Source organism: Echeneis naucrates, chromosome 2 (assembly GCF_900963305.1).
Source record: "Echeneis naucrates chromosome 2, fEcheNa1.1, whole genome shotgun sequence".
NCBI lineage: Eukaryota > Metazoa > Chordata > Actinopteri > Carangiformes > Echeneidae > Echeneis > Echeneis naucrates.
Window position 1 is genome coordinate 15,773,509 of NC_042512.1, and position 26,559 is coordinate 15,800,067.

Here is a 26,559-nt window from a genome sequence, read left to right on the forward strand (position 1 = left end):
GAAGTAGCTTTTACCGTATTCAACAGTGTTTTCAAAGCAAGGGGCGAAAGTCGGAGCAACGATCCGGGGCCAGATCTGCCGGGGTGACCGCCATCTATCCTTTAAGGACGGAGAGGATGATTTAAAGCCCTGAGCCGAAGCAGAACGATCCCAATGTGAAGTCTCCCGAGTGTTTTCGATGATGCCAACTCGGACACTTTTGTCATGGATCGGTGAGCTTCAAGAGTGGGGGAAAGAAAATATGCAACAAGGAGCCTGATGTGAAATCTATTTTGTGCATCCGGAGGAAAATGGCATACTCATCGAAAGCTGAAAAGTGAGACCAAAAAAAAAAAAAAAAAAACTGGCCCCTGTTTATGGGCTGATTTTTTTCTGCCCTCTCTTCACAGCTTTCTCTCAGTCAGTGGACGGATTTTTGCCATTACAGCTCAGTAGAGGGTGTCAGATCTTTCTTAGAGCACCGCGCTAGGATGAGCACAGTCTCCGCGTTCCTCTTTTTGTGATTCCCTGAATTGCCACACACACACACACGCACACGCACACACACACACACACACACACACGCAGAGAGAGAAGGAGAAGAAGGGGGAGGGTGGGTGAGAGAAACGGCGCAAACGAGCGAGGCAAGAACGCCGAAGGATGTGAGGGGGGATGCGGGTGTTTTGCAGCAATGGGATCGCCTCCGAAAGCTCCAGCTCAGGGTGTGAATTGAGCGCCGGGGGAGAGGGGACAGCTCCCGACACCGCAACACGCAGCACGACCGGAGGGGTGGCAGAGAGGGGAGCAGGGGAGAGAAAAGGCACGGATTTGTTCATTTTTTTTTCTCCCCCCCTTGCCAAGGTCAGTCTTAAACGAAGTGAAAAAGGCTAAAGATGTGCTGGACTCTACTGCCTCTTGCTGTTTTTGATTTTGACCATAAACAAGCGGACGCCCGGAGGATTCAGTCGATGTGAAAGAGACGTTTATGTGGCCGTTTTCAAACTGGAAGTCCGGACACAAGAGCAGGTTAGATGCAGCATGGATCTGGTATAAAAGAGCAGCCTTGTCGTCCCCCTAACTGTCTATATCTCCTTTTTTTTTTCCTTCAGATTGATGTAGACTAAATTCACAGCTCGTATGTCTTGAAACCGGGAATGAATTGTTCACGTTGAAAAATGCTGCTTTGGATTGTTCTGCTGAATGCGGCTCTTTGTGTTGCGAGTGGAAATGTTACAAGGGACGTTTGTAAGGAGCAGATATGCTCTTGCAACGAGATAGAGGGAGATCTGCACATAGACTGCGAAAAAAGGAGCTTCACCACTCTGCAGCATTTGACTGGCCCGAGCTCGCAGTTTTACCACTTGCTGTTGCACGGGAATTCTCTATCCAGGCTATTTCCAAACGAGTTCGCCAACTTTTACAATGCTGTGAGCTTGCATCTGGAGAACAATGGTCTGCACGACATTGTCCCCGGTGCCTTTCTGGGGTTGCAGCTGGTGAAAAGGCTGCACATCAATAACAATAAGATAAGATCATTCAGGAAGAGTACATTTCTGGGGTTAGACGACTTGGAATACCTCCAAGCTGATTTTAATCTACTGAGGGATATTGACCCCGCTGTTTTCAGGGACCTAAATAAACTTGAAGTGTTGATACTTAACGACAACCTCATCAGTGCGCTACCTATAAACGTGTTTCAACATGTGCCCATTACGCATCTCGACCTGCGGGGAAACCGAATCAAAACGTTGCCTTATGAGGGGATCCTTGAACAAATTCCGGGCATTGCGGAGGTTTTGTTGGAGGACAACCCGTGGGACTGTAACTGCGACCTGGTTTCTCTGAAGGAATGGCTGGAGAACATACCGCATAACGCGCTCATCGGTCGGGTGATATGCGAGGCTCCCACCAGGCTGCAAGGGAGCGACTTAAACGAGACGTCAGAAGAGGATCTGTGCCCTTCACAGAGCGGCGGCGTGGACGCCAGCCTGGTCGCCCCTCCCACCCAGGAGGAGACCTCGCAGCCTGTGGCCCGCGTCCCGCGTCCCACGCCTTACAAGCCCAGCGGGGACGCCAGCGGGCCCCCGACGCCTGGCGGCCACGGACCCAAGAGCCGCTCCAAGTCTCGAGAGAACTGGCAGCTGAAAACTAAGCCCACTCCGGTGGTGACAGGTATGAACGGGGAAAGAGAGCCGTTGCACAACATGACCTGCCCCAATCTGTGCAGCTGCAAACTGGTCGGCTCCAGACAAGGGCTGGGGGTCAACTGTGAGGCCAAGAAGATCCGGAGCTTATCTGAACTCAAACCAATGCCCCAGGCCGCCCACGAGCTGAACATGAGAGACAACAACATCCACGCAGTGAAAAAGAACCAGCTGCTCGGCTACTCCAGCCTCAACCTGCTTGATCTTGGTGGAAACAACATCAACGTGATTGATAACAGCAGTTTCCTGAACCAGAGCGAGCTGAGATGGCTGTACATGGATAAGAACTACCTGGATACTCTGATAGCAGAGATGTTTGTGGGCCTTGTGAATCTGGAATATCTCAGTTTGGAATACAACAGCATCCAGCTGATAGTGGCAGGCGCGTTCAGCCCCATGCCAAACCTGAGGGTCCTGTTCCTCAACAACAACTTGCTGAAATCTTTACCCGTGGATGCTTTCCTTGGGATTTCTTTATCCAAAATTAGTCTGCATAATAATTATTTCCCCTATCTTCCCGTGGCTGGCGTGTTAGACCAGCTCAACTCAATCATACAGATCGATTTGCACGGGAATCCGTGGGATTGTGTGTGCAACATCGTGCCCTTAAAGCAGTGGACGGAGAAACTGGGGGCCGATGTGATCGTGAGTGATCTCAAGTGCGAGACCCCTGAAGGGTTTTGGAAACGAGATTTCCGCTACGTCCGGAATGACCTCATGTGTCCAAAACTCTATGACAGAATCTCCCCCACCTCCCTGTCCAAAAACAGCACTTTCACCATGGACTTGGGGACGCGCTCGAACTCTTATTTGGAGCCGAACAGGGTCTCCATCTCGGTGCTCGTCCCCGGGTTGCTGTTGGTGTTTGTCACATCCGCTTTCACTGTTGTAGGAATGCTTGTGTTTATCTTGCGGAACCGAAAGAGGTCAAAGCGGAGGGACGGGAACTCTTCTGCCTCGGAAATCAATTCCTTACAGACAGTGTGTGACTCGTCTTATTGGCACAATGGGCCTTATCACGCAGACGGGGGCGCGCACAGGGGCTTCGACTGCAGCACGCACCTCTCCACGACAAACGATGCGTAAAGGGACTACGGTAGAACGAACCCACTCCAGACTGGATTACAAAGAGTCACACAGAGACTGACACATCACTGAAACAGCAAGAATCAGCCACTTCTCTTCGTCACGGGGTGTGTGTGTGTGGGGGGGGAGACACAGACTTGTTTATGTCTTGTTTCCTCCAATTGAACCAAGTAAGTCAGTCTGCTGCTGCACAGGCCCCACTCTGTAATATATGTACATGCTGAGCCCCCCTAGCTAAAACGTCCCTGCGTCCCCCTCCTCCTCCCAGTTCTGCTATTTGCCGCAATCGGACTACGGATCAGTATGAGACAGAAAAAAGGAGGTGATGGTGAGGGGTGAGGAGGTGGAGGGGGGGGGGGGACAGGAAGGAGAGAGAGGGCGTGTGTTTGAGGGAGAGCGAGACCGAGGACGCGGGGAATGGTGCACGAACGCATGAATGTAAATGTAAATACTCGGACCCGATGTATCATAATCTGCATGATGATATTTCGCATGGATTCAACACGCGCGCACACACACACACAAACACACACACACACACACACACACACACACACACACAGACACAGAGAGGATTCATAACCATCATAACCAACAAAGAAGCAAACTCGACCCTTTCATGTTATATCAATATGATGACTATATATAGATATTAAGATTATGTATGACTATTACAAAGTGCCATTTCTCTATTTTTTGTGAACCTGCAGTTAGGATTTGTATTTGTTGTTTTAAACTTGTTTGGAGAAAAGAGAAAAAAAAAACTGAAACAATGATGACTATCTGGAAAGGAGTGATGGAAGTGAAGCTGTCAGTGCATGTTATTTTCTGTTTGTTATCATTTGATTGTCGATAAATATTGGGGTTATTTATACCATACTAGATGGTGCAGATTAAAGCCAAGTCTGCGCAGTCATCATCTCCTTTATGAATGTAAAACTGTGTTATTTTATGGTGTGCCAATTGTTGACTTTCAGATATTCAGACATGCAGATGAGCATGACCAATTAACGTCACTCAGATGCTTATGCTGAAAAGTTAATGTAGCTACAATAACAGTTCTGTGGTTTTGTGTGTCAATTAATATAGCCTGCTTTGGGTGAGAGGAAGAAAAAAAACACAAGTAATTTAAAAAGGGGGGTTTATACCATCATATTTTTTCAACAACTGAGCAAAGAAGTGTTTTCAATTGAGCTATGTAGGTATAATTCGATCTATGTAAACAGCGCAGGTAGACTGATATAGATTAGACTGCTTTTTTAATGTCAGAAAAAACTATCCCTCCACAAAAAAGCTTATGGCTATGTTTCACTTTCATCATATTGTGAGCTTTTGTAAAGCCATCTAATCTTGTCCAAATAAGAGAACTGATACTCACTGTATTTACTACAATATGTGCTTGAAAGAGGCTGTTTATAGGGTGTGAGTCAAGCAGGCCGGGGGTGGGGGGGGCATCATGGCAAGAACTCAGCATGTGGCCAGACCCATAGAGATCCATGAGCTGGGGTGGGGGGTGTGGTGCACACACATAGACACATGCTGTGGAGGTGATTAAATGCCTTTTTCAAGTCAGCATTTTGAACTTGAGGAACTCTTGGAAAGAGGGGGCGGGAAAACAACGCCATGGCTGAATTGCTGTTCTGCAGAGCTCAGTTGACAGGTCTGCGAATGCTGCTGCTGCTTAGCCTATACTGCTTTAATTGAACCTGGATTTGGATTTGGAAAACATGCATACAGCAGATTAGCATTTCAAGTCGGGGCATCCTCGAATTCAAAAATGTCTCAATATTTTAATATCTCTGCAGTTTCTGAAACAGATGCAAGGAATGTGTAATTTGCAGTTTCTTTTTTGCTTTTGATTTAGATTTTGTTGAATTATGGTGTAAAAATTCCCAGTGCTGACAACTTCTTTTAACTTTGCCAATTGTTTTTGTTTTTGTTTTTTTTTTTTTATGTCCATAAAATTATGAAATGCCTAAGTTTAAGCAAGATTTCAACATAATTCGGTAAAAAAGGACCTTGGATGCCAACGGCCCTGAGGAAAGTGTACAGAGTTGATGAGACTGGCTTGTAGCCTCCCCTCCCCTGCCGCCCGCTGGTCGGCCCTCAGTTTCTCCATTATGCACAGTCGTGCTGTTCATGGTGCTGAATCACCCCCCACCCCTCCCTCTTTCTTTGCCTGCCTGTCTGACCCTTTGCCTGTGCGTGTCTTGCTCAGATGCTGCTCACATGCATAGGCATGGAACTGCCCCCCACCCTTTGCCATGTGTCTGTCTGTGTGTGTGTGTGTGTGTGTGTGTGAGAGGACAAATGAAAGACAGAGAGAGTAGTTGTGTAACTATTTGCATGTATGTGTCTAAACCCCGACTTCCTCCCCCCTGCCCTGTCCTCTTTCCTTCTTCAAAGATGTATAACCACACTGCAGCTTGACCTTGGGGACTAACATCTCAGCAGATCTGTAACAAACACTCATCATCATCATCATCACCATCATCATCACCACCTCCCTTTCGCATTTTTTTGTCCAGTCACCTTGCTTCCCTCCCCAGCTCCCTGTTCCATGCTCTTCTGTCCAATCACGGGGAGGGGGGACCGGGGTAACTATATTTCTCTTCTGTGGAGTATTAATGTGCCACAGCCCACTGATGATTTGTCATAATTTTCAAACGCTGTGTTTCAAAGATACATTTATATGCTTTGCAATATTTGACCTGCTTCTATTTTGTTAAATAAAGTGTGGTTGAGGTTGAGTAAAAAAACAAAACAAAAATACTTTGATTGGATTTGATTCAGCAACTGTAATAAGACATGTAACACCTTTGCTTTATCATGTGTTCAGATTATTTTTGCAAAGAATGTCTTTAGGCGTTCAAAAATACTTGAGTTCTACAGCCGTTGTTCTCCTATATATACATGATTTTAAAGTAAGTTCCACACGGTGCTGCTTTTTACATTGTTAAGATATTATATATGATCTTATTCTATTATTTTCAAATTTCATTGTCAGGATTCAATCTGGATCCATGGAGAGGGATGACAGATTTTGCTCTCTTGCTACAATTCTGGCTGTATCATCACACAGTGCTCAAGAGTACAACACAAATGTGAATGTATTCAGTTCCACTGTTGAATGAGGTGCTATTAAAAAGGGTTTACAAGCTCTAATGAATAGGTTTAAAAATGGTAAAAAATATTTTACAATGCCTTATAGGTTAGTCATGAACTTTTAATGGTACTATTTGTAAGTTTTGCTGTTGTTATACAGCCGACATTAGTACTGACTGCAAATATAGCATCAAATTTAATTTCTGTACCTGACGAAGCCGATGTCTCTATTACACTTTCCTACTACCGCCAGCATGCTAACCAGCTTGCCTTGGCCCAACTCGTCACTGTCCAACAGTGAGCCACTGCAGCCTCCAATCTGCCCTGAAGATGTCACACTATTCAGAGGGAACATTATACAATCTCATTCCCCTGGCAAAAAAGCAACGTTCAAGGAAAACCTACCATTTCTCCTGGAAGAGAAACCAATTCTGATTACCAGGTTGTGAAAAATCCTCCACTTTTTGTTACTTTAGTATGATCTTCCAAGTGAGGCTCAAAGACAAGTACAATCCAAACCAACTGGCAACAACAATGCTGCTCTTATTAACAACTTATAAGAAATTTGATTTCCTAAAGTAATTGATTAAACCTACAAATCCCTTCATAAATGGTGCCTTAAACAGAAAGCAATATCCAACTCTTTTTTGGGTTTTACTCTATGTGGAGCCAAAAGGGACAAGAAAAAAAAAAAAAAAAAGTTATCACAAGGAAAGTGTTTGTTTTTATTTGTTTTTAATCAAATCTAACATAACAGCAAGACATTAATAGTTAGTGTCTTGCAATTGCTGGGTTATAATCCAACTGCTGTTGTCCACTTGGACTCATTATATTGAAAAAAGCTTCATATTTGTGGGGCAGTGTGGGACGCTGTATATTGTACTGGACAATACATCTTGAAACCATGACATATTTTCTGTGTGAATCTATTAGAAATTGTCTTCTGTCAGGTTCTCCTGCGTACGTTAGTCCGGTGTGACTCAGTGTCAAAAAGTGGGACCCATTCATAAATGCGATGGATAATGGGTGGTGGAAAACAAAGTGGAGTTGTGTAGCCTCCTTTACACGCTGTGCACACAGCACTCCAACAATGTTGTGGCCCAGCAGGCCTGCCATAGTTCGTGTGCTGCCCCCCCCCCAGGAGCTGGCAGTTGATCCTACACTTCCAGCAGGGATAACATCATCTGCACACCTCATAACTCTGCTTTGGTGCAAGTCTCAATGGTCTCACTTTGGTTTATGCCGGGGCCATTTAATCCTGAGGGTATGGAAAATACTTTGAGAATGTGTTTGGAAGCGGTTTTTGCTTCGGGGTTACTACTTCACAGGATAAGAACAATGTCACTGTCGCTGGTTTGGCAGTTAGAATTCCCTTTGTGGCTTCCACACCCGTGACCACTTGTTTTTGTGCTACCTTTGGGCCATCTGCTTTGTTTATTTTTATCTAGCCAAGTGATTCAAAGCAGGTAGTAATTTAAGCAGTTGTAAAACTAAAAGAAAATATTAAACTAGAAGTTATACTCTCTGTCACTCAGCATATCCATTCTTTTGCTCGTCTTGTTTCAGATTCAACCAGAGGTTTTAATGAAAGCATTGCAAAACTAAAACGCCTGTCCTTCCCTTTAATTTGAGCCTGTCTAGCTTTTATCTTACTCCCTATGGTCAAATTTAGTCTGTCAGCTCTTGTTTAGGTTTTGTAAAAATCCCCAAAAGATTTTAAGCCTGGGTATTAGCCTTTGATGTTAGCTTTTAAGAAAGTCCCATGTGTTGCACGAGAGTTGCTAGCAGCCCTGCACTCCCTAACTCTGCAGCCATTGCAGCCCATGGGGGTGTGGAGAAGTGATTATCTGGCATTATCCCCAAGGATTTTTTGGTGTTACTCCCAGATATTATTATTAGCCCATCCACAGCAAGCCTTTAAGTCTCAGTGGTTGGGTGCTATTAGTGCTTATATTATTTGTGAACCACAGTAGTAATAGAATGCCCTTCATTCTTTAATGTTTTACTTGGATTTGGGGCCACTGATTGGTATTGAATGCACTGGAGTGGAAGTGTTTTACATGAAAGGAAACACAGCAGCGTGACAAGCGGGCATTAGCTTGTGTAATCACTGTGCACTGTGCGTAAATGTCCGTTTCAATCCGTTTATGTTAACATATTCTAAAAACACATCCCATATATAATCACAGCATGCAAAGTGAAATCTTCTGATGGTAAACGTGTATTTGCTTGGTGAAATTTTTTATCTGCCTTGCTAAATGTACTTTTTTGATGGCCTGACTTTACGTCATTTTCTGAGGGGCTAATTAGTCTTTTATTGTTGTGCATTTGGCTTTGTGACAACTGAACTGAGGCTGGGGCAGGTTGGAGCTTTAGATCAGAGCCCTGCTGCACACAAGCAGCAGGACATGAAATAACTCCAGTAAAACATGGGAAGATAAATCAATCAAAGCACAAGCATTTCAAATACTTCTTCTAAATCTTACTCATATTCCAAAGTCAGCAAAACAGACTATAGAACAAACACCTTGAGCAATTAAAAAGTTCTTGACTCATAGATGACCCAGTCACTGCATACAGGCCTGCGACAAACAAAGTGGGGCCTTTAATCACGATGAGTGAAGGGCCTTACCAAGTGTTTCCTCCAGCTCTAAGTAATCCTCTTCTCCCAGCCCTGACTTATCGATTATCTCATTGATTTGATTTAGTGGCCACACAAGCACCCACTCTTCATTGGTATTTTAGGTATTATGTGGCTCTACCTGATCTGATTATGCCACACACATAGGAGCAACAGCCACAAAAAAAATAAATAAATAAAAATAAAAAATAAAATAAAAAAGGGATTTGTCTGCAGTCAGAAAACAGGCATGTTAAATTTGCTCAGGGGGAAAAGAGCTTGGTCAGATTTTTTAAGCGACACTGTGTCATTTCAACACACATCTAAGAAAGTGGATGCACAATCACACGCAATTCGACACAGCAAATTTAAACTTCCTGAAGCTATTTTGGTCTGAACCCAAGTAAAACCTACCCTCTTTGCTTTTATACTATGATCTGGCTTGTCAGAGAACAGCTCACAACTGGGCCAAGGGGCGTATTGAGAGCTCAGTCAGACCCGCTCAGAGTAGAGACACGTTATACATGGCCTCCCTTTTCAAACTGGCATATTTGTCTCTTCAAGACATTCCACTTTAGTGGGAGAAATGGCTGGATTATATTAGGTGATGCTTCATTCATAGTAATTGGTCACAAACACAACATCAACTGATTCAATATGCAAACTGTGGTACTCAAGCAGTTCAGTAACATATTTTTCCCTTCAAAAAATCCTCTTTATTTATTAGATTTATTAGATTTTTTTTATTAGATTTAATTTTGCAGAAAAGTAAGTCTTACTCATCCCTTTTACTTGGTTCAGTTAGTCTGCTTAAAATACAAATAAAAAATCCTAAAATACTAGTATGGTCCCAGCTGTATGACACAGGAAGCCTTTAGACAGTAACAGATTGTTGCTCAGCGGCCAATATTCAATACCTGCAGAGGTACAGTTAATAAAAATGCTACATAGTACATTTGAAGGGGTTCACAGGAATGCATACAACCTTCTCCTGTTTGAACTAATTCAAAATTTTATAATTACACTTACCAGAGAAGTAGGATGCTTTTTTACCAAAGGAGTGTCAGGAAGTGTTTTGGAAAAAACTTCCAGATGTAGTAATGTGAGCCTGATTAATCTCACCAGATACTGAAATGAACTAAAAAAAAAAAAAAAAAAACAGTGTTTGTTGCTCAGCTACGTTATCTACTCGGAGGAAAGTTTGAACTCCATTGTATTTGATTAGCCAAAACACAGTTTAAACATGAACAAATGTGCATTGCCACATGCTGCGTTGCATAGACATTCCCGACCACGAGGCTTAGGTTTGTCAATGACAAGTCCCAACACTTTGTGACATATGTTGACCCATGTCCATATGTACACAGAGTGAGCACATATGGCCAAAGTGTGGTCAATAGGAGAAGTGCACACACTGAGGCTTTCAAGTCCGACTGCGCACATAAGCAGGCGCCCCAATTCAGTATTCATTGCAACAAATTTACAGTCCAGTGGCAGACAGTATAAACAGCAAATGAAAGTATGTGAGTGAATGAAAGAAAAAAGTGCCGCGAGGATGTTAGATGTCATCTAAACGGCCCCTTATAAACCAGACAGTGAATGAAATCTCCTTTTCAAGTCTGATTTTTCTGCATGAAAACACAGAGAGCTGCTACGGAAAGCCCTACCCACCACCACTTCATGACATTGTTTGCCCTCCATTAGATGTTCTCTGGGATCATTTAGGTGAAATTCTCTTTTCTGTCACTCTTTGAAGACTGACAGGCAAATCGATAGGCTCTTGAAGACAGGGTTGGAATTGACTTCCCATACATCCACTGTATTTAGACTGACAGTTTGAGACAGCTCACAATAAACACATCATCCGCATCAAGGAAAAGAATCCAAAACAACCAAACAACTTATTTTACCAAATTAACATTTCCTAAAATTATGGGCAAGTCAGATAAGGTCTTCATGTATTCCACTTCTCTTTTTAAAGCTTGTTTAAGTTTCTGTATCTTTGTGGATGTGTTAAAATAAAAAAAAAAAAAAAAAAAAAAGGAAATATGTGGCAAGACTTGCATCTTCGCTTTCTCTCTTTGCTGCCACATTGCTCTCCAGGAAAACTTCTGCTTTCCCATCTTCTTTTTGCCTGCAGGCTTTTTTTTTTTTTTTTTTGTCAAAACAAGAGCATATTCTTCTTCTCCTGCTGTCTCTCATATATTTAGCTTTCGACAGGATGTTGAGCTGTTGCTCACCACCTCAGGCTATGAGACACCACTATTGTGTTGCACAGAAGAAAAAGGTTTGTTCTGCATATGCACATGTGACGAGAAGCTGGGCAATTATTTCGGAAAATGTCACATGAAATCATACCATTCTTATGGTGGAGTTTATTTTAAGGCCTTTTGGCTTTTGCAGCTGTAAATTTTAGCTGCTTAACATCAACCAGCTTGGTTTGCCCTTGACCTCATTGCATCCTCAGTGCACGAACAAAAGCCCACGCGTGAAAATACAAACACACAAACACACTGCCCCCTGTTCTCTTTCCCGCTCTCTCTTGCTCTGTTAAAAACACACACATGCCCAAATATAAATACATGTTAGATAAATGTTGTCCTTAACCTGGCATACAACAACCGCTCAGCAAATGCCAGCTGGGTCAACAGATGCCCGGGGCATTCTAGCCTGCTCTCATACAAAGCACACCGGAGCTGCTGCGTCATCTGTGAGCGCATAAACACACATACACAGACACACACACACGTACACATGCATGACCGCATGCCTGCACATTTTGAGCTGCAGTGACAGCAGTCTACAAGGAGATTATGAGGCTTTATCTTGCTTTGTGTCTGGGCCAGTGAAATTGCAGCAAGTAAACGGGTGGCAGGTCAAAATTAGTGGGTTTGGGAATGAGATAAGTCCTCTTGATTGGAAAAAAAAATGCATTACAGAGAATGAAACCAATGCTGTTACTGCTAAAGACATAATACAGAGGCAGCATATAAGTATTAACGAACAAAACGGAGCTATCAATTTAATGAAATCCAAATAAATACTGCTGTTGATGAAATTATACAATGGAGGTCTGAAGTGCATATATTCGATATAAAACGCCACAGAATCCAGTTGAACATCATCATATTTCTCTCTCCAGTGTAGCTCGATGAGATAAGATTTTAGAAGCATACCACTGATAATTGGTATCTCTGTGGCTTTCTGTGTGTTAATTAGATAAAAACACGCACACACAGAAACTACACCACACTGACACTTGTTTGCAGTCATTCTTGGTTTTACGTGGCCTTCAAGGTGACACAAGGTGGTAAAACAACTCCACTTTGGGATGAGATGCTGTTGTGACTCATAACCTCAGGAGCCGTCAGTGGGAAGGAAACCATGCATAAAAAGCTGATGATGGGAATGTGGAGAGCCATGTTTTAATCTTCCATCCCGCACCCCCACACTCTGTTTAGACTTCTTTTCCTAAATATGGTTTGTGGTAAAACATGATTCTGCCCTAAACGCGGAAACTTGAGCATGGAACATTTTCCCTTGGTTCAGTGCTATCTTCTCATCACGTTAAGACGTTCTGATGAAAAGCACCACGTCTGACAGGAGCTGTGTTAGTGGTCTGGTCAGCTGAGCCAGCCACTGATTGTGTTTAGCAAATACAAGCAATAGGAGAAGGCCTTTGGGAATAGCTGTCAGCAGCTAAGAGTGAGACACAGGAAGGCCTGGGGGTGAGAGTGGTGGGTGTGGGGGTGGGCTTGGGACCAGTAAGGCTGATTACATTCACTGATGGTGGCCGAGGAATGGGAAGAATGTACAGACGGCGTTATAGAGAGCGAAAGCAAGGTAAAAGTAGACCAATCGAGAGTTCATTTTCCAAAGCAATTCATACTCTATATCATTCTGGTGTTCGCCCACATTTTTCATTCACACACTGTGGTGCCAGGAAGTGGGAAGCCATATAATACTGGAGACGGAAGACGTACGATGAGTCACAATGCATCCCAGATTGATACATTTTTTTCTCTGTCTGTGAGGAACATATACAATGAAAAACTGTGTAATATGCAGTGTGCTTGTTTTGGGAAGAGAGTTTTTTTCCCAATCGAGTTCTAAATCTAAATATAAATCTTGGTGGGCATTTATATCTGGATAATGTGATCTGGAGCCCATCCTCTGCTTCTTGTTGAGGGTTGTGGTTACAAGAGATTCTGCATGTATTACCAAGACAAAAGATTATACATGATGCTATTTAAAAGGGACAAGCTTGGGCTAACTTGCAGGTTGTGATCCTGCGAATGATCAGGAGTCTTTGGCTCGACTTATCTTTCAATGCTATGACATAAACATAAACCCATATCAACTATACATTTCAGGATAATTACAGGAAGAACAAAGTAGACAATGGACAGAGACTACAATAATGATAAGGAATCATTTTCGACTGGTGGAAATTCAACTGTAAGAATTGGTGACTTGTGTGCCACATTTTCCATCAAATGTGTCGGTTCTTCGTTGGAAATATGAAACTACTCAACAGAGGCAGATGTGAACGTTTGAATGATTTTGCGATGAACCACAATTATTTATTACTCTTTCAAAGTGCAGGCAGTGCAGCTTGATCTGTGGTTCCAGGGCTCTCTCGTGATAGATGCTTCTATCTTAAACAGAAGTTTAAGTCAGGAAGGCAGAAAAAGAGAATGAAAGAAAATGTAAGGGGCACTTCAAGGCTGAGTCACTGTACTGTACTGTGCCTGAAATGGATAGTTGGGCGCTGATGACCATGGAGCACATCTTCTGTCCCATGCTTCCTCTCCACAGCAAAAAAAAGGAAAGAAGAAGAGAAGGAAGTGGTGAAAGAGAGAGCGCCAATCTATAACCTGTCACTGTCTCTCCCTTGATGGCTGGATGATGGATGACTGCATCCTCTCTAACAATATCAAATCACTCCCTGTGTGAGGGCGTCTGCACAGGAGCAAGGTAGGAACTTTGTGTGTGTTGGGAGACAATTAGTGTCTGTTTTTTTCATTTTACTGACAGCTGACATAATTCCTCTTTAAGAGTGATATGACACGCGGTTTCAGTGATAAATGCATCAGATGGGGAAAGTAATTCAAGGGAACTGGTGTACTTGTTGATTTTTCTTTTTCTGCAGTGTTCCCTCTTCTTTTTTTACCCTGACACTTGTATCTGCTCAATGCACCCAAAACTATTGTGCAGCTCACAAGCCTTACAAATGATCTGTCTCAGTCTGTGTGATCTCCCCAATATCCACACTCGCTGATGCGACGCATCTCAAATCAGAAAATCACCCCACAAAAATCAGAGATGATGAAAGCCTTCAGTGCTCCACAGTTGGCACAGAAAATGGCAGGGAAGGGAGGGTGTGCTGCTGCCTCCCACTCTCCCTCTTCTTCAGTCTCTGACTCTCTTACTCGCTCTGTTGCTTTTCCTCTCTCGACATTTTTCCTGTTCTCTCTCATCCTCTTTATCCCTCCCAATCTGGTTCTCGGTCACTCCCAGGGGCTTAATTTATGGTTGTGGAGCTCCAGAAACATAGGGATGACAACCCACGCTCTCCTCTGCTTTGTTAGCTAGCTAACTTGTGGGCTGGCTCACAGGCTGGACGTGCAGATTGTGTTCATGTGTTTGTACTTTATGTTCCACTGTCTCTCAGCAAAAAAGATTTTCCTTCTCTGCCTGTCTCATTATTATGTGCAACTGGGTCTGTGCTTCTTGTTACTATTGTAGTAAACGTTGATCCTTTTCATGTATAAACTACTTGATGTTGTGGACACAAGTGCATTCAAAGCCAAAAATCTGTTGAAGTATATTGATGGACTCCATGCACAACTGGTAAACCTGATATACTCAATGTTGTATCTGTCAAACACACAAATTACAGGCCTGGATCTGGACCGATTTATTTTCTGGACTGATTGAGGAAAGCTATTACAAAGACACAGTTAGAAAATGATTTTCCTTGTTTGTTTGTTTTCAGATAACTGGATGTGGACATCAAGATTTCTCACCACAATATGTGTGGTAGAGGCAAACAAGTAAAAACATCCAAGTCTCGGAAAAGATGAATCCTTTTAACTTGTTCTTCAGAATATAAAAAATGCATTTTATTGCACTTCAAAATTTGGCAGGGCAAACTTACGAGCAAAAGGGTGTTTATTTACATTGCAGTAAGTCTTGGTTTAAATAGAGCTGTACCCTTGAGTAGGTTTTTTACAATGAGACAAACATTTCACACTGTTTTTAACGTGATCTGCAATGCAGCAATTCTTAATCATGGCAGCATTAAAGTCAACAAAAAAATATATATTTATCTTCTGTCAATAATCCCCTACCCCACTGTGCACGCAGTGAGAAACACCAGCAGAAACAGAAATCTTGTATTTGAACTTTAAAATAACCAAAAATGTCCGAGCTTTTGGCAGAACATCTGTGTCCAACGTCCCTTGTAAGACACCATCACTCACAATAAGGAGCTAATTGAGAAAACATGTTTCCCGGTGTTTCTCCTGGTTGATGAAACAACACAGGCAAGGACACACAGATGAAAATGAATTGAAATCCTGTAGCCCCGGGCCGGGGATAACCAAGGGGACTTATGAAGTAACTCACACCTACATTTCTGGAACGCCTTTGATTTCCGACAGTCAGTCACACATCCCACTGCCAGTTATGTTGTATAAAAGGTGGTGGGAGTGCTGTATGCCATATTTCATATATCATGAATGAGTACTTGTTATGCATGACTGGGGAGAAATGTAGTAAGCTGTCAATCACAGACAGCAGAGGTTGATGAAAATAACATGGGACAGAAGAAAACAGTGGTGAAAATAAAAACAGATATATATGTGCTGTGTCACCAGCTTGCACAATTAACAATGCACAAAAATATTTTCAGAATTTTTCATTGGAATTATGTTAAATCCACAGACGTTTTGAGGCTTGAAGCTCGATACTTCTAAAATCGTACTTTTATTGTATTGCACTGAGATTTCTTCAAAGAAATGTTGCACGGAGGCTTACTGTGCAGGGTTGAGAAATCCAAATGTTTCTGAAATGCGTGTAAATAAGGATGAAGATGACCTCCACAAGGCAACGCTTCAACAATGTTCTCTTTTCTGGACCACGAGCACAGGGCTGGCAGTTTGAGACCAAATGATGGCGAGGAGTGAAATCTGAATTCAGGATGAGTGTCAGGTTCATATTCTCTGCCGTGACTATTATTCATTTTTGAATTGCAGCACGAAAAGCGACATGAAAGCCTTTTTCCTTCCTTCTTCTCTGTTCTCATCAGCTGAACCCTTGCACGCATTCTCTCGATTACCATCGCTCATCTTTTCTCTTTTGTTTCTCCCCCCGTGTCCCCATTCAATCCATTTTCATTTCCCCCTCAGTTCCCCTTTACAGCTGCTTTCATTTCAGTGCAATCTCTCAATCTTCCCCAACCTCTATTCTCCACCCCTCTCAGTCTTTTCACTGGCTCTCTGACAAGCTTTGTCTCACTTCCTCCACCTGCCTGTCATCTTCCTATCTTTTCTTTCAACCTTTCCGTTCTTTATTTTTCCTCTGACTGCTCCCTTCCCAGACTTTTTCCTCTTTTCTCCTCTTTTATTGGCATATTTTGTCTCCAGCTGTTTCCAGCTCTCCTTGTTTCTCAACATGCAATCTCTTCCCGCCTCGCTCCCTCCATTTCACAGCAAAGCCCTCCACAGACCAATTAAGTTCACCAGCTTGATGTCTTTTCCAACCCAACACATTTAGGGCGACTGGACAGTTCAAGTGGTTCAAGGGCATACACAGGCACATGGAAGATAGATTTAACAATGTGGCCTTGAAACATATTGGAGTGTGTTCAGCGTTTTCAAATCTACACTTCTCTTTGAGCTGCTCACTGACCCACCACAGAACCTTATCTATACCCATTCTGCAGACATAACTTCATCTAAACTACCATATTTTGGACTCATATTGCCCCAGGTTCCTCCTAAGATGGCTCCAGAAAAACGGCTCACTTTTCAAAGACAAAATTATGTAAACAATCTGGGAGTGCTGTGTATTAGTGTGCAGTGCTGGGGGGGGGGGTTGCCAAATGAAAAGATCTGAGTTGAGAAAGAGGCCCGAACACAACAAAAAAAAAAGTTGATGTTGGAAAAAAAAAAAAGGAGAGAGAGAGAATTAAACTCTCCGGGCGTATTACACAACATTCTGGGGTAGTATCACATCTGCGCACAGCTCATTCCTCTTGCGATATTGGCAGTGGCACTGAGAAACATTTGTGTGTCAGCTCTACACATTGTGTCAGGCTCTGAGGTTTTTCAAGTGACATTCAAGGTTTTAAAAATAACTACTTTGTGGTGTATAACACTGGTGCGGTCATGTGATATTAATTGTTTTAACACAAACAAAAAAAACATCTCAAAGAGAAAAACACTGCCTTCCATTCAAGCCAAGCAGCAAATTATTGTATTTTTCTTTCTTATGTATTTGTCAAGTTCCTGGAAGTCACACAAACTCCAAAGAAAGCTCCTGATTGACAGTAAAAGGCCTGAAGTGCCATCTGCTGCCAAACTCTTGCTCCACACTCGCAACGACTTCCTGCTGAATGCAGGTGACGCACTACTTACTATTCAAAATATCAAAATCAGCTCACCTCAGCGTGGCAGAGCCTCTGTGTCAATTGGCATTACTAACTGCAACGAAGTGTTTCAGAGTTTGAATAGATCATGATTGGACTGAAAACCGAAAGTTTTAAAAAGGTGTCGTGAATTCAATGGGCAATCAGTGTATTTACACTCAAAGCCAACAGTTACAATGAGGCAGAATCAAGGTGAGGATGGAAATTGGCAATATATTATTGAGTCCACCACAGTAGTGTTGAAATGAAGGTTTCTCCTTCAAAGAGAGCATTTCAGTGGAGCAGTTGAGGAATAGAAAATGTTTTTCTGCACTAAATGGACAAAGAGTGGTGTCAAAAAAGTCCGATGTGTCAAAGTGATAACCTCAGTCACTTATCTGAGACAACGCCAGAGGCACATCACAGCATCACATTTTGTAAAGAGGCAGGCGCCTGCAACAATAACTAACAGCGCCAAGAATTGTGCAGAACATAACCCGGACGCAGGGAAACTTGTAATTTGGAAAAGTCAGACTGTGAAGGAAACACCAAATCTAATCTCTCTCAAATGCCTTGAATAACAAGTAAACAAAATCTATATTTAGTTTCGGGGGTTTTTAATTCCAGGGCCCTGTGCGATATTGCATCATTGATTTCCTCCTCCTGTCATTTAGAGGAGACAAAGCTCCCACAGCTAGTGTTTGTTTATTTATTTACTCATTTATTTTGGGATTTTTTTCCTCATTCTTCTTCTCCCTCCTTTTGCTTCGTCATGGTTGAAAAGAAAACCGAAAGAAAGGGCAGATACAGCAGACGGTTTGAGGAGGAGATGATAAGACTTGGAGTAAGACAGTTATACAGAAAGGCGCATGATATGGATGCATTTTTTGCATGCATGCACGCACGCACACGCACACACACACACACACACACACACACACACACAGGCCATCAGCCTAATTACTAGCGACAGAGAGGGAGCTAAGGGAAACAGCTACAGCCACGGCCAGTTCCACCACTGGCAGTATGCCCTATTTATGCATTTAACACTCACATGCACACACAACAGACATCCACACGCAGATTTGCACATACTCTTACACAGATTCACATATCAGTGCAGAGAACCAAGAACAGCTGAATACACACACAGAAAAACCAAATGTGTACACAGGATGCACAAGTGTACATTTTCTCTCTGTCTCTCACACACATATATAGAGAGGCCGAAAGGGAAAATGAAATTACATGGTTGGTGGTGTTATCACTGACAGTAATTCAGAACCATGGACAGAACCACATGTGCAGTAATAGAGATAAAATACAGGCAAATTTGCTCTCTCTCTCTCATTTCCATGGACATATGAAGACACACACACACACACACACACACTGTAATAATGCCAAGTCCTGGGGCACAGGCCTTCTGAATCTTTTAATTGGATGTGTGTTTTGTCAGGCTAATTTTGAGAAAAGGACACTGCCTGTCCACCAGAGTCCCTCTATATTCACTTGAAGACCACAGAAATGCATCTTTAGAGACCTAAGTGACATATTTTCTCAGCCTTATAATTAGCTGCCTTTTCTCTTCCTATTTGCACGCCTGTCTCAGGCCCAGGCTGAACACAGGACACAGGTTGTCATTTGCCATTATGATTGCTGTTGGAACCATCAGTCTTGAAAAGTCTTATTTTATTCATCATGGGACATATGCCTGCATTTCCTCTCAATGAATGTATTTGTTTTCAGTGTTTATTTCTGTCAACCATGTGATGATATAAAGAAATGTTCTGTGTCCATACTGATAAAGGTGAAAAGCTTCTGAATTTCTTGTAAATGCGCAGACATTTTCTGAAGTAGTCCAAAGACAGGCACTATATACTTTACATGTATATTTACCAAGCATTCCTCTGAGTCTGCTGCAGATGTGGCTAAAGTGGTGACTGAGTGGTTTTCTGCTTCTTACAACAATACAAATATTTTGAATAAAGAGAAGGCAGCATAAGGCGCATCTGAACAGCGGCCTAAGCAAACCCTCTGGTCTTCAGCACTGTGACACTCACACACGCAATTTATTTCCTGGCTAGAGCTTCACAGACTTTGAACTGGAGCACATCTGAGTGCATTCACGTGGAAAGACGAGGCAATAAGTCTTTGTTGGGCAGGCACATATGATCCTCCATACTGCCTGATGTAACACTGGAAAAGCAAGTGGCGTCCTTGCACTGCATTCAGCTGGTAAAACAAAAAGGTTTTATAAACAGCCTGCACAGTGTCGTCACAGGCTGAGTCCACTAACAAAGCTGTGCCCCCCCACATGCCTGCACACAGCAAGGCAAACAAGGCTAACACACCACACTGTGCACTTCACCAGTACACATGAGTAAGAGTCACTCTAAAAGTCAGTCTCTTTGGATATGGATAAAAAATAAATAAATAATTGTTGAAACAAGACCAGTCAGTTTTTTGTTAATTTTTGAGCCTACTACACTACAATACAATTACAAATTGTTTGGTTTGAAAAACAGAATAATTTGTATGCATCAGAACATTTTCTGGGCCAATGAAGGAACAACAGAAAATGTGTGTATTGATAATAAAACTGAGACTTCAACTTACCTTTTGTTCCCGTAATTTGCACATGCATAACAGATCCTTTTGAATCAAAAGTAAAGCTTCAGGGTGTAGTGACAGCATGGTGCTGCATGCCTTATCTAACTGGTCTTGCTGTTATTATGGAATGACAATGCAGTCTACACCTCTAACCAAATCAAAAAGCATCCAAGAGTGAAAGAATTACTGCTCCTGCTTTCAGGACACCGGACCTCCATTGTCAGAGACGGACAAGCAAAAAGAACGAGTGAGAGCAGGAGATAAGAGACCCACTGTGGGGAGAAGATGAACTCTGTACAAGGACTGAATGAAAGTGGGAGATTTGGACAAGGATTTCTCCCTTTGTTCCTTGTTGCATTAATTCAAAAGCTTTGCTCTGTTTACCGAGAATGCACTGACATTTTCTCCTTGCAGCCTTTGTCGTGCTGTCATACAATCACAGTCTTGGATGTAACACAGTAATTATTAAAAGTCAATATTGAAAAGATCATCATGCAAATTGCTGTGCAATAGCTGATATGATGCTGCACAAACCAAATTTTGTACAGAAGTCAATCATTTAATTTTGCAGAGCTGTAAAAGTGAAAATGTGTGCACCTGAACTCCCTTTTACTTTCATCACAAATTCCCATAGTTCTCTTCACCACTATCGGCAAGTCTACTGCTAATGTCCCACCCTGAGGAAAATGACTTGTGAAGACAATTCCAATCTTGCAGCAGGTGGAAAAACAACACCTTTATCTGACTGAAATTGGTCAATTAGCTCGAAATAAAGTCAAAATTTCTCTTCCTCCTCGAGGGGACATGGATGAAGAAGTGCAAAGAGAAGAGGGGATCTTGATTTTGCTCATTTAGGTCATGCTATGATTTTTAATTACCCGATGCAAGGAGTCTTTTATTGAGCTACACAGCTCCACACTGTCACCTGTCCTCTCTAATTGCACGTCTTCACCCCTGAGGGGAGTTGGTGGGGAATCTAATTACGTTGAGATCAATAGCCAAGCACCAACGATGACACACTAACGATTCATATTATATGCAGATTGATTCATTTCCGGACATTGTTTAGTTTAATTTAATGGAAGTCTACAAGCTTGGGAAAGGTGATTTCTTACATCCGGAGAACAAGGCTATAAAAGACAATTATATGGGCAGATTTAATTGTTTGGGAACTATATGGACTGATTAAAAACCAGAGTAACTGCAATTTACTGTGGATTTTAGAGTAATTTTGAGGGCATGTTGGACACTTACATAGACAGTTAATTTTATTATTTTAAAAGCTACACAAACAGTCCTGCATATGCTTGAGAAAATCTGTCTTTGTAAGAGGCAGAGGAAGAGTCTACAACGCAGTGAAACGTCAAAGAAATCAATAGTTGAACCAAAGTTTGGACAGATTGAAATGTTAACCTGATGGTCGGACTCGATGATACACTATGTGTGTGTATTATGACATTTATTCCAGTCTTTGAGGCATCATGTAGTCAAGAGCTATGATGACAAAATGAAAAAATTACATTTGGATGTTCAACATTGTGTAGCTGCAGCAAGAGAGGAGATTGGCATTGCCAGTATGAAATTCATTCCCTGGGGACAATGAATACTTCTAAAGAAATGTATACAGACCGTCTAGGGGCAGAATTCTGAATTATTTCAGTATCCAGCAGTTATTGTTGAATATATAGTTACATTTCTTTTGTACATGGTTGTGTAAGAAACCTTAAACTCTATGTGTGGTCAAGCCTCATGACACTGCCTCTGAGAGAATATACAACAGAGCAAAGAACAAAGCATTAGTGTAGGCATCAAACTTTCTTTTCTTCAACATTTCTCATTTTCCCACAGACTTACGGTGAAAGAGAATATTTGATGGATAGGCCATCCAATTAGAAGACAACTGAGGGTATGTAAGAGTGTACCAGAGGCTTTAAAGTGCAAATAATCCGACATACTCTCTGCAATAGACAGCTGTTTCCCCAACGCAACATAGGTACTGCAGAACGATTATTAGGTTTTACTGATGCTGCCAGAGTGTATTCAAAGCGGACGTGAATAGTAAAATGTCACACTTGAAAACAATGGGGGGGGGGGAAAACAAAAAACAAGAGAGGTCTTTGGAGTGGCTGAGTCATTGTACAATGACAACAGGAGAGATGGCTGGAAAATGGAGGGAAATAAAAGTGACAGGAACAGAAAGGCAGGGCAGACATGTTAAAGGAGTGAAACAATGAAACATGTCAGCAATAGATGAAAGTTGCCTCGCATGATTTCACATTTATATGAAGTGTGTGCCCAAGCGACGACGACCTCCTCTCCTATGCCTAAGAGGAGACATGATGGAGGAAAAGGCTAAGGTCTGCTCTCAGCTGTGATTTTTTGGCCGGTCACTGTGTCCCAGCAGATGGCTGGAAAAGGACTGTTTGTCAGAATGGATTTTTCTTCCCGGGACCATTTTAGCCTAACATGCATTACTGGACCACTTGAATTCATGCAACATTAAACTGGCAGGAACAAAGCTGGTCACTTCATCCATTTGAATGAGAAAATGTTGTGGATGCCTTCTGACGCATGGTACCCTGCAAAGGTACAGCATGACAAATGAAGCAATATTGCTTGGAATGGAAAGTTTGTCCAAAACAGGACAGTTGAGTTACATGATTTACATTTTAATTTCTCAGCAACACTAAAATGTCTCAGATCGACTTTTCTGTGTTTAAAATCCATGTAAAGAGCCTTGAAAATGTAAGAGGCAAGCCTTCAATGCAAACATCCTGCAAAGATTTATCTCCTCCACAAGACTTGCTTATGAAATCTCTTTGTGCTTCTACTCACTTATGAGGAAAATACCATCATGGGATTTGTCTGCAGATCTACATTTAAAATAAATGACAAGAAACTGCTTGGAGCAAAAGTCTTCTTCATGACCAGTGCAGCCTTTCTATCTACTTATTAAAAATTATATTGAGATAATTATTTAGGTTCATACTTTATGCAAACATTATGGAGGAGTTAGCTGATTACACTGTCATCCATATTTGTGGGCTCAATATCTTCAGGGTTTTATGTTTTGTAGACTTCTGGTGATTTGCTGATGTCAAGTGTCTCGATGTATACTAAAAGTTGTTAGCAACAATCAAAACTACTTTGCTTCTCAGGCTTAGTTGTCGTCTACTGCGATTTAGACTCCTAGTAGTCATGACACTTTAAGTAGATATGCAAGTGTAAAAATGTGGGGTTATACTGAGTCTTAATTATAGCTCCTGGCTAAACACTGATACTTAAATTGTCTACAATTCAATAGAAGCCAGTGTATTTCTAACTCTGGTCTAAATGGCATTTTCTTTTCACCAACAAAGCACCAGGCTTTAAAGTTGAATCATAAGGTGGATTTATTTATTTATGTATCCAAAACACAACAGATTTGATTGAAGCTAATGAAAGGTCCCTTACAAGGATGCATGCCAGATGTCTATAAATGAAAGACAGCATTGTTGGTTCAGTCTAATGTTCGAAGGATTCAAACATCATCAGGACGAGACACCTTGGTGGAGGGATGGGGCCAGAGAAGATTTTTTTTTTTAAATAACCTCAGAAAACAGTGTGTGGGATTGTGTTGGCAGAGGTATATGGCCCATGAATTGCTACTCTTGTTTTACTGTGTGATAACAAAATAATTAGAAATGAGTAATGGTCTGTGTGTGTGTCTGTGCAAAAGACCTCAACACATCTTTGTTGCCTTTTGTCATGGCAATAACACTACAGACTGTTGGTGGCACAAAAGACAAAGGTACAACTTCATCCCATTCTCACTTTACCAGCCATGAGAATAAATGTTTTGTGAGACTAAAATGCCCCAAACCTCTTGGTTTGAGTTGTTCCAACATCGCTTTTAGTGCTTCACCCTGCATGTCTAACATTTATGTGTGTTTTCATACTAATCTGCTGGATGATTAGGAAGTAAACAAGTCTGAGGTTTTATAGCTTTACAAAAGGAAAATTAATGAAGCTTTTTTTATTTTTTTATTTTCTGCTTTTATTGTCATTTGTCCCTGCAGTTATTGCTTCTAAGTAAGATTGTTTTCAACAGTTGTCAACTTCATAAAGACAGAAAACAAAAAAGCTGCAGCAAGTGTATTTTATAACTCTAATGCATTGCCTGTGCTGTTCTCAATAGGGAAAACAAATACAAGGCGGCATCTGGTAAACACTTAAAATATCCAGCATGGTGACTTCTGGTCACTTAGATTTGTAAACTTGAGATTGCAATATAATCTGCAGTAGCCTGAAGAAAGAAAATGACTAAACTAAGGTCAAACTAGAGCCCCACTGCTTTACCATCATTATGCAGCAAACATGGAAGACACTTAATAAACACACACTGGCTAATATTCTGAATATTCCTGCATCTCTATAACTGCATCATTCCAGGCACAGACACTGTTTTGTGTCTGTGCAGTAGACTGGAGTGGTTTGTCCACCATTCAAACTGAACAAGAATGGCATTTGTTTGAGGACTTGTTTTTCAGAATCTAAATGTTCTTGCAGGGCAAGATGAGAAAGTGACACTTAATTTAATGAGCCTTTATTTTTATCTAAGCATTTCTGTCAGTAGACTGGTGGTATAGAAGGCATTTTCGAGTTAAATACAACCTTACAGGACATTACAAGGAGCATCAGAAAGCAAGGTTATTTATGTACTGAGGTCTAATTTCCTGACAGTATTATACAATCGTTTTGTTATTCATTGGCTGTATGGTTCTTTCAAATGTATGTCATCAGCGGACACATACAATTAGGATGTAATCGAGAAAAGAGAGGCTTTTAATTGATGTGGTGGGAAATTTTCAAACAATAGAAGTGTCAAAATGTGGCTAAAATAAACGCGTTGGATGTCACTGACTTCCGTTCATCATTTAATAAATGAAACTGGTTGCTTCAGTGTATCTTCCTTGTAGCTTTGCAGTCCGCTCATTGATGGAGATAGGTTAGTGCAAATCAGTGTTTTTGACAGCTGCCACTGCAGCAGCAAACATCAAGATTCATGGCCTAGTCATTTTGATCAAAAATTCCTGGGCTGGCCACAGTCCCAATCCCTGTAGATCAGCAGGAGACAGCAATGCTTCAACTTCATAGAATGCAGCTCATTTTTATATTATAGTCTGAGCTCATCATATTACTGGGTGAAACAAGTTGGGCAAGGGAGATTTAGTGAAGCCACGACTGAAGTGCTGTCCTGCCCCTCGTCTTTTTAAGGATACAATACTTACATGGAAAATTGGCAGCCACCTGCTTACTCATGGTGCCTGAATTTTATGCAGCACTATGAGCAAATGAACTACATGGGTCATAAAAAAGGTGAGTTTCTATTAATGATACGAGCATTAGCCCTAAAATGGAGTGTCCTAATATATCTTCCTGCAGACACCTCTGGATCTGGTGTTTCGTACAGTGTGAGCAGAGAGATGGTTGAAATGTTTATATATTAGTATTGTCCAGTTGGGTATTTATCATAATTACAAAAATATGAACATTTTTTTGTGCTATCCCTCCAGGCGGTACCATTGTAGGTTACCCTCCAGCTCTACCCTCCATTTCTAATAATTATCGTGTACACACTGCATATTTTCCCTCCTCAGCTCTGTGTGACAGTTCCAGTGGATTTCTGAGTATTTTCAGTGCCTACAATTGCACACAACACATCGGCCATTGATTTATCTGTGAGCAGATGTGTGTTTGTGCAAACACAGATGACCTGTGTAACCAGCAGGCCAAATAAAATGACCTGTTTTTTTATTGTCTGTTATTGTTGTTTTGTTTTATCAACAAGTTGTAAGTTGTTGTGTCTTGTGGAGCGAAACTTCGTCCGCACTCTGTCATCATCATACACTGAAACATGGACAGAAGTCTACCAATGCCAATCTGCCCAAGGATGTACAAGAGCAAGAGTCTGGAGATTTTATTATCTCTTGGTGGGGGGAGGCCTTTTCTGCTGCCCGGTGCCTGAGCCAGCTAACTTTCAATGTCTTCGAGGAAATCACTTAACTCTCCACTGCCAATCCTGGCAAGAAAGAAAACCACAATTTTCCATTTCCCTGAAGACTAGTCAATTAGTCTGACAAAGACCCTTATGGTATCTCAAAATAACTGATGGAGGAGACAGAACAGCAGGTGGAGACCTTTGTAATTCTGGGAAAGACTGAATTATCTTGTTCAGTGTTTTGTGCCATCTAATTAATTGTCTTTAAAAAAAGATGCTTGCAAAAGGTAAATTCAAAAAGTAAAGAGAAGAGGTCTAAAAAGATGCTTCAAATCTATAT

General features: G+C 41.7%; 1 protein-coding gene across 1 annotated transcript; it reads left to right on the forward strand.

Moving 5' to 3' along the window:
* The first annotated feature begins 622 nt into the window (after positions 1 to 622).
* On the forward strand, positions 623 to 4,737 carry slitrk1 (SLIT and NTRK like family member 1). Its single transcript, XM_029517922.1, has 2 exons — positions 623 to 1,005; positions 1,089 to 4,737. Exon 2 carries the CDS (start codon positions 1,155 to 1,157, stop codon positions 3,267 to 3,269), a length of 2,115 nt encoding a protein of 704 aa, XP_029373782.1. The 5' UTR covers positions 623 to 1,005; positions 1,089 to 1,154; the 3' UTR covers positions 3,270 to 4,737.
* The last annotated feature ends 21,822 nt before the right edge of the window (positions 4,738 to 26,559 follow it).